The sequence below is a fragment of the Rhinatrema bivittatum genome, chromosome 6, assembly GCF_901001135.1.
Source record: "Rhinatrema bivittatum chromosome 6, aRhiBiv1.1, whole genome shotgun sequence".
Lineage (NCBI taxonomy): Eukaryota > Metazoa > Chordata > Amphibia > Gymnophiona > Rhinatrematidae > Rhinatrema > Rhinatrema bivittatum.
The window spans coordinates 313,620,831-313,630,442 of record NC_042620.1 but is presented as its reverse complement, the minus strand read 5'-3'; the positions used below and the strand labels follow the sequence as shown (position 1 = coordinate 313,630,442).

At 42.3% G+C, this 9,612-nt stretch overlaps 1 protein-coding gene across 2 annotated transcripts in view; it reads right to left on the bottom strand.

The window, feature by feature from the left end:
- Positions 1–828: 828 nt before the first annotated feature.
- HDAC8 (histone deacetylase 8) overlaps positions 829–9,612 on the bottom strand; it is a 273,689-nt gene continuing 264,905 nt past the window's right edge. For both annotated transcript variants that reach the window (XM_029607524.1, XM_029607526.1), the window contains one exon: positions 829–1,480. In XM_029607524.1, coding sequence (XP_029463384.1) covers positions 1,458–1,480 — 23 coding nt within the window. In that variant the 3' untranslated portion in view covers positions 829–1,457. The remainder of the gene's footprint in view (positions 1,481–9,612) is intronic.

Here is a 9,612-nt window from a genome sequence, read left to right as displayed (position 1 = left end):
CCCTGCCTGGCTCCATCTCCTCTCTGATTCGCCAGCCCCTCAGCTCCTCTGTCAGTTGGTTACTCTGCTTTGGCTCTCCCATCTCACCATCGTCTCTCTATCTTCACTGTTCAGTTGGCCCTTCCCCTCTCCTTCTCTGACACCCCCCCCCCCCCCAATCTACCCTTCACAGTTCTCCATTCCACTTCTCGCACATCTTTCAGCTGGTCAACATCCTCTTGTTCCTCCGCCACCCTATCAGCTTTCCATCCCCTTCCCCCACTCACCTTTTAGCCCCTCATTGCCCACGGTCCTGCTCCTTCCCTCAGCAGCAGATGCTTGACCATGGCAATTCAGGGTCGGAGACCCGCATAAAAGCTGCAGCACACACTGTCCCCATTCAGTAACTCTCTCTTCCAGCAAGTGTGGCAGCCACATTACAAATTCACCTTCTCCGCTGCCTGCAGGAACTCACCTCAGAGGCACACACTGTGCAGAGAAGACGGTTATTGTGTGTTAGTTCATGTTAGTAAAAGGGGATTGGCTGATGTGGGGAGAGCACATGCAACTCCTAGCTAGACCTCATACTGCTGTGCTTATCTAATCCTAGTTCTGGGCTCCTCTGGGCTGGGAGACTAAGTAACTGCTCCCTGATTTGTGGCACGCAGCGTGTGCGTATGTGTGTGGGACGTTTGTACTGTTGCTGCCTTTGATGTACCTATTCTCTAAGGCCAGAAAATGTGGGAAGTTCGTAGTGCTATTACCTGTGCTATACTTGTTTACCATGGTTCAGCAGTACTCAATTCACAGAACAAAATACTGACAATAATGAAACGTCTCCATGGTAGATCAGGTTAAACTATTAGAAATATTTTTAATGTAAAAAAAAGCTCCCCCCAAAAACCCATAACATTAAAACACCCACTAGTTCTTAAAACAAGGCATAAAAATGTCTCTCTCCTCTCATCCCTCTCAGAGAGGAAGACAACACATGGCTATGAGGTCAGGTCTGCCAGCCTAACTCTAGCCAGCATATTCTGTTTCGTGTCTGGTTTTCCAACTCCTGGTCTGGGGCTTGTGCTGCAGACAATGGGTTTAAATTAAAAAAAAAAAAAAAAAGAAAGCAACATATAAACAAAACAGGATGGGAGTCAAATCTGAAGAATTCAGGTTATCAAAACTGCATTTCCTTCCCTCCCCCTTCATTCTAAAACAAAGGTAAAAAAGTTAGTTCCCCTTTCTTGCAGTCTCCCAGGCTACAAGAAGGTGGCCCAGTAGTAAAAACCACCAGCCCCACAAGCCTGCACCACCCCCATCATGTAGGCACAGAATTTTGCTGCAGGAGATCGGTGGCTGCTGCTGTTTGGAAATGCTGAGAGTTAATTCCTTCCAAATATTCCCCCTGCAGCCACAAATTCTGCAGGCAGCTCACGCACAGGAAAGGGCTCTGCACTGGGAACAGGATCTCTCCTCCACAGCTATACCACATGCTTCAGGTTCCCTGTAAACAAGAGAAGAGAGGAAGATGTCACTCTGCTAATGAAAATTAACCAGGCTTGGCATTAGAGCAGTATGGATGCACAAAATGCTGCTAAATGTGAGGTACTGAGCCGCTGCTGCAGACTACTGGCACAGCTGAGGTGACAATAACTAAAAACAAGTTTCTTTTGATTGTTTTCAGCTAGTTTATGCCAACCAACGTTTATTTATTTATTTATTTATTTAAAGTTTTTTTATATACCGCCGCTCATCAAAGATATCACGTCGGTGTACAATGAACAGGAACTTACGCCGGAGCGTTATACATTTAACAGGGTTAAATAAACATTATACATATAACAAAAGTAAGAATATATATATTTAAACATAAAACAAGTAGAATCTTTTAAAACCGAACTATCATTTAGGTTTAACTGAGCTAAGTTAAACAGGACTGGAAAGTAAAGGGATATTAGGAAATTAGGTATGAGAGTAGGAACAGGTTAGGAGGGGTTGGAATTATAAATTAGGGGTGATGAGAGGGAAGAAAGCGCTTAAGGTGCATTTAAGAGCAAATGTATGGAATGGTATTTACAGTAAGGGCATAAAAAGGGGAACTTAGATATAGTGTAGAGAAAGGGGGTGTTGGGTAAATAAGGCAGGGCATATAAAGGGAAGAACGACATATATATTTCAGGTATAGGCATGTGTAAATAACCATGTCTTGAGTTTTTGCTTGAAGGTTTTGGAAGATGGCTCAAGGCGCAGTTCAGTGGGCAAGGTATTCCATAACAATGGGCCAGAAAAGGAAAGCGCTCGTGCTTTGGTGGAGGCATGGTTATATAGTTTGGGTGAGGGGGTCTGTAATGTGGCGAGGTATTGATTTCTAGTTGGCTTAATAGAAGTTTGAAATTGCAGTGAATTATTAAACCATTTCATTTCAGGATTGTGGAGGGCTTTATGGATCAGTGTTAATGTCTTGTACTGTATGCGAGATTGAATGGGGAGCCAGTGTAGGTCCTTCAAAACTGGCGTAATATGTTCCTTTGAATTTGTGTTGGTAAGGATACGGGCTGCAGTGTTTTGCAGAATTTGTAAGGGGCGGATGGCATTTTTAGGTAGGCCTAGGAGGAGTGAATTGCAATAATCTGTTTTGGAAAACAACATGGCTTGTAAAACTGTCCGGAAATCAGATGCGTGAAGCAAGGGTTTCAATTTTTTGAGTGTATGTAATTTGAAAAAACATTCTTTAAGGATTGCACTGATAAATTTTTTGAGGGTCATTTGGTCATCAATAATGACTCCTAGGTCTCGGACTTGGTGAGAGAATTGTATGTGCGTAGGTGTTATAGGTGAGGTAGGCGACGTATGTAATGGGGTGGGAGGAGATATGATCATGAGTTCTGTTTTTGTGGAGTTGAGGGCAAGTTGTAAGGAAGTTAATAAATTGTTGATGGCAGTGAGAGTAGTGTCCCAGATTTCAAGAGCTTTGGATATGGATTCTGTTACTGGAATAAGAATTTGTACATCGTCAGCGTACAAAAAGTGTGGAAGTTTAAGGTTGGCGAGGAGATGGCAAAGTGGAAGAAGATAAATGTTAAAAAGGGTAGATGAAAGTGATGAGCCTTGCGGGACTCCTTGCTTCAGGGGGATTTCTTTTGATAGGTGGTTGCCAATTTTGACTTTATAATTACGGTTGGACAGGTAGGAAGTAAACCAGTTATGCGCGGTACCAATTATTCCAATCTCGTGTAGGCGTTGGAGGAGAATTTGGTGGTTAACGGTATCAAAAGCCGCTGAAATATCCAGGATTACTAGAAGATGTATTTGATTTCTATCTAGGCTTTTGAGAAGGTAATCAGACAGTGATAAGAGAAGAGTTTCAGTACTATGTAATTTGCGAAACCCGTATTGTGAGGGAGAGAGGATTTGGTGTTCTTCTAAATAGTCACTGAGTTGACGGTTGATAGTTTTTTCTAGGATTTTAGCAATAAATGGGAGATTAGAAATAGGGCGGTAATTGGCAAGGTCTAATGGGTCGAGCTTAGGTTTTTTTAAAGTAGGTTTAAGGATAGCAAATTTGAGAGTGTTGGGTACTTGTCCAAATTCGATGGAAGTACTGATAATGCTAGAAATGGGGATGGCTATTAGATCAGGGACAGTGAGGAGTTTTGTGGGGATGGTATCAGACGGGTGAGAGGAGGGTTTAGCTTTTTTGAGCAGGGATTCAATTTCAGTTGTTGCTGTGTTTTCAAAGATTGTTAGCTGAGGTGCAGAGTCTTTTGTGTGACAGAGGTTATTGAATTGGGGCTTGTGGGAATTGTGGGGGAAGCGTGTCATAATTTTGTTAATTTTGTCCTGAAAGAAAGAAGCCAGTTGTTCGCATTTGATTTTGGCTTCTTCTTCTGGTATGATATTTGGAGTGAGGTTGGTAAGTGAAGTGACATATTCGAACAAAATTTTTGGATTGAATTGAAATTGATGTATTTTACTAGCATAGAAATTCTTTTTAGCATTGTTGATCATCTCACTATAGTTTTGCAGCGAAGTTTTGTATCGTGCAAGTAGAGTAGGTGTGGGTTCATTACGCCAATTTTTTTCAGCTTTTCTAAGGGCTTGTTTTAGGTCTTTCAGTGTGGGAGTGTACCAAGGTTTTTTTGTATTTTTCTGAGAGGAGAGGTTTTTTGTAATGAGGGGGCAAATGTTATTAGCAACTGAGAGGGTGTATTCATTCCATGATGTTAAAGCAGTATCAGCATTTGATAGATCAAGGTTAAACTGGGTGTTGGATAGAGCTGTGGTAAGCTCATCTCTATTGCATGTTTTTCGGTATTGTATAGTGGTAGAGCAGATTGGGAGGGGCGGCGGTCTTTGAAGAGTGTTGGATGTTCTTATGATATAGTGGTCAGACCATGGGATGGGTGTGCATGATAGAGAATCAGTTACGAAGTGACGGTTTGTAAAGATGAGGTCGAGTGAGTGACCAGCTTTATGTGTGGGCATGTTTATGATTTGCTTGAATCCTAGTGATTTCATGGCTTCCAGGAAGGAGGAGCAGCTAGGTGTATGAGGTGTTGTGTTGACATGGAGATTAAAGTCTCCTAGGATAATAGCTGGGGAGTCGATAGAGATATTTTTAGCTATATATTCAATGAGAGATGAAGGGTTGTTGTTAAGAGTTCCAGGGGGAGCATAAATGAGGCAGATTTGTAGAGAGGGGGCTTTGAACAAGCCAATTTCTAATTTAGCTGGGGGGGGGATGGGTTGGAGTGTGAGTTTGAGTTGTTTGTTGGTGGCTAAGAGAATGCCTCCATCTTTCTTTTTTAATCGGGGGATGGAGACTATATCGTATATATTGTTTGGGAGCTGGTTAAGGAGAACATTATCAGTGTCTTTCAACCATGTTTCTGTTATGGCACAGATGTCTGGTGTTTCGTCTGAGAGGATGTCGTTAAGTATAGAGGTTTTTTTGTTTAAAGATTGTGCATTGAAGAGGATGAGTGTGAGTGCTGTGAAGCCGATGATTTGAGTGAGTGGTGGGGAGATCATGGTTGTGTGAATGCTTTTGAGGTATGATCGTTGTCGTATGGTATGCGGTGCAGTAGGTCTATGTCTATAATAGCTGAGTGTTGGGATGTTTAGCATTTTGAAGCTGCACAGGTAAAAGTGAGTGTGTATTTGTGTATTTGTGTGTTTGTGTTTCCACCTTCCCCATACCTTTCTGATCCCTACTGGGCCTTAACCAGTGTGCCTGTGCTCTGTGGACTCTGTGAGCTCCTCTCTGACCCCTGCTGGGCTCTATGAGGGGGAGTCTGTGATCTTCTCTCTGATCCTTGCCAGGCCCTAAGAGTTTGCCTTTGCTTAGCAAGCTGCTCGTTGATTTCCTGCTGAGTCTTATCAGGGTGTCTGCATCCTGCAAGTTGCTCTTGGGTCCGGTGGGACCCTATTGGGTTTCTTGCCTTGACAGCCTCATGTTTTAATACAAGGCTGTCAAACCCCCCCCCCCCCCCGTTATTTTATTAACTGTTTTACATTAATGTACATTGCAATTCCCATAACCTTCGCACTTAGGCCCTGGAGTGCCTCAGGGATCTGTACTTGGACCGGTGCTTTTCAATATATTTATAAATGATCTGGAAAGGAATACGACAAGTGAGGTAATTAAATCTGCATATGATACAAAATTATGCAAAGTAGTTAAATCTCAAGCGGATTGTGATACATTACAGGAGGACCTTGCAAGACTCGAAGATTGGGCATCCAAATGGTAGATAAAATTTAATGTGGACAAGTGCAAGGTATTGCATATAGGGAAAAATAACTCTTGCTGTAGTTACACAATGTTAGGTTCCATTTTAGGTGCTACCGCCCAGGAAAATGATCTAGGCATCATAGTGGATAATACATTGAAATCACTGGCTCAGTGTGCTGTGGCAATCAAAAAAGCAAACAGAATGTTAGGAATTATTAGAAAGGGAATGCGCAATAAAACGGAAAATGTCATAATGCCTCTGTATCGCTCCATGGTGACACTGCACCTTGAGTACTGTGTACAATTCTGGTTGCTGCATGTCAAAAAAAAGATATAGTTGCACTGGAGAAGGTACAGAGAAGGGCGATCAAAATGATAAAGAGGATGAAACAGCTCCCCTATGAGGAAAGACTAAAGAGGTTAGGGCAGTTCAGCTTGGAGACGAGACGGCTGAGGGGGGATATGATAGAGGTCTTTAAAATCATGAGAGGTCTAGAACGAGTAGATGTGAATCAGTTATTTACTCTTTTTGATAGGGGGCACTCCATGAAGTTAGCAAGTAGCACATTTAAAACTAATCAGAGAAAATTATTTTTCTCTCAACGTTCAATTAAGCTCTGGAATTGTTGCCAGAGGATGTGGTCAGTGCAGTTAGTGTAGCTGGGTTTAGAAAAGGTTTGGATAAATTCTTGGAGAAGTCCATTAACTGCTTTAATCAAGTTGACTTAGGGAATGGTCTCTGCTATTACTGGCTTCAGCAGCATGGGATCTACTTAGTGTTTGGGTAATTGCCAGGTCCTTGTGGCCTGGTTTGGCCACTGTTGGAAACAGGATGCTGGGCTTGATGGACCCTTGGTCTGACCCAGTATAACAATAAGCTGTGCTAGGCTGTGCTCACGTGTCAATGCGTGGTTCTGCGTACATTTTTGTGTATAGGACATTACTGCTTATGTAGCAAGTCTTCTGGTGCTTCCCTATGCAGAATGCATGTTAATCAAGGTATTAGTTATTTCTTCCCAGTGCAGAGAGATGGGTAAGCTTAACTCAAGCTTTCTTAATGCTGGAAATGTAATTCTTGGTTAGAGAAAGAATAAAGTTTCTGGAGCTAATGTTAGTCAATTGGGCTGAACCTGGAGTCCTCTATCTGGATTTATGGGCATAAAACATGATTTATACAAGTTTTATGCAAACAACCTATGAGCACATTTTATGCTCTTAACTTATATGTGATGCACCCAGGCTTTAGGAACATATCTTGTGCTAACTCATGTCTTGTGCAAACAGCTTAGGAGCATAAAAACTGAGCACCTAACTCATGTTTATAAGTGCACTAACCATGGTTATGCTCTTAACATGTTTTGTGCATATTAACCTTGAGTTATGCCCTCAAAACATGGAAGTAAAATTTAAGACCCACGCGCGGGCGCAGACGAGCGCGAGTTTGACGGCATGCGCACATGGATGCAGCACGAGCGTGTTATAAAATTGGCTGTACGTGTGTACATGTGCGCCTGATTTTATATTGACGCCTGCATATGGTGATTCGAGCGTGTAAGGGGGGGGGGGGATTTTAGCAGCTACGCGTGCCGACACAATTACCTGTTTCCCCAGTTCGTTCACAGTTCTCCCCAGTAAATGAGAGGACTTCCTAAACCCCCTAGCTAACTTATTTATTTATTTAAATTTCTTTTTTATACCGATATTAGTGGTTACATCATACCGGTTTACATCCAAACTGAGGTAGAAAATACATCAAACAGGGACAGGGGATGGGACGACAAGGAACAAAGAGAAGGTTAGCCAGGAACTGGCAAACAAAAGATCAGAACTATAGATATAACCCGTTAAACAATGAAACATAAATTAACAATGAATGTTAACATAATGTAAAACAATGAAACATAAATTAACAATGAATGTTAACATAATGTTAAACAATGAAACATAAATTAACAATGAATGTTAACATAATGTTAAACAATGAAACATAACTTAACAACTAGGTTTGGGTAACGTATTGATGCAGCAAGGGGTTAAGACACAGGGGGGTCTAATCTGGGTAAGCCTGTTTGAAAAGCCAGGTCTTTAATTTATTTTTTAATTTGATTTACTTTATTGATTTATTTTTGAATTTACTTTATTGATTTATTGTTTAATTTGATTTACTCTATTAGCCCCGAGCCTTAAAACTCTGCTGAGTAGCTTCGTTTTATTTGTTACACGACTTACACGCCTTGCATAGCAGAAGTAAAGTTACTCAGTAGGGGATGCCAGCGCGCGCTTGTGCGCATAAACACTTAAATGCGCAGACTTCATGGTGCAGGCCCGGCTTGCCCGTGCCCCGCCCTGACCACACCCCGCCCATTTTGATGAAACATTTTTTATGCGCATTCCGGGAGATACACGCGTACCTGTGCGGGTTTTAAAATCCGTGCAGCGTGCACCAGGCCGAGTCACGCATGTATCTCCCGGCTTTGGTACACGTAGGGCTTTTAAAATCTACCAAATGGTTTTTGAGTAGCACCCATAAATTATGTTTTCTAAGCATAGACCATGGCTTGTGTGATTTAAACATGATTTATGCCTGCTATTCATTTTTTTGTGCACATTTTTTGTTAGGTTTTGGTTTTTTTTTTAACTCCTGATGCATTTGCATACTGTCAGCGTACTGCATTAGGAGTTAACTTTTTCTTAGCAAGCGCATAAGAATATGTGCCCCGAAATACAGTGCATGTTTTTAAAATCTGTCTTATTATACTGGGCTCAACATAATGGGAAAGGCGTACTCCTCTCCTTTTGCCTACTCAAGTTCCCACCGTGCACATTGAGAGCAAAATAGTGCATGCATGCTGGCCTGCTCTTCAGATTCCTGCACTCTGCTGGCAGACCTTCGCACTTAAGTCCATCCATCTGTGCTTCTCCTTCACCCATGGAAGACTTATGTGCGGATGTTGCCACTTACAGATGCATTGAACAGGAGCAGTCTCTCCTTAATGTGTTCTCTACCTCATATGCAAACAACACATAATAATAAGATAGTCCCCATCGGATCATGGATCATAAATGGTAACATATAAACATAGAAATGTGACGGCAGGAAAAAAAAAACATTTGGCCTGTTTAGTCTGCCCATTCACACAATTGCTCAGCTCTACAATCCCTACTACTCTCTCAGAAATCCCATGTGCTTGTCCTCTGCTTTTTTTTAATTCAGATGCTGTCCTCGTGTCCACCACCTCCGCAGGGAGGCTTGTTCCATGCATTCACCACCCTCTCTGTAAAGAAATATTTCCTTAAATTACTCGCCAGCCTACCCCTTTTCACCATCATGGCCATGTTGAAAAGAGGAGGAGCCAGGAAAGATAAGTATAATGAGCTCAAAGGGGGGCAGGTCTGATGAGTGAGGGAGGGTGTTTGAGGGGGTGATGACCTGGACCTGAGCTCCCTGGTACATGAGCTCCCTGGTACATGAGTCCCCAGTTTGCTGAATCTAAGTCTGTGGGTGGCTGTTATTTTTACATTTCCAGTTACTTCCCATAGAATGTACTAATTGGAGTGCATGTTCCTGTACTGTCACTTCCATGCATTAGCATGGAATGTATGCTCAAATTAGAACAGCTTTTTAAGCACATTATCTTTGGTGCATTAAAACCCTTCCTATCAGGTGCCTTGCTCCATCAATAAATCTGTTATTAGTTTGCGTGTCGGGGGTACACTTCCCCAACCAGTAATCCAAATAAGAATGTTCCTAGGGTGTATGGCAGATTGCTAACCATAACTGTATTCATTACTGAGCAGGTCCCATCTCAGGTGACCCAGAGACCCTCACTAACCACAGGCCCCTGCCCTCCCCTCCCCCCAACCAGCAGACAGAGGCTTGTCCTTTCTGTATTTTGGCTAGT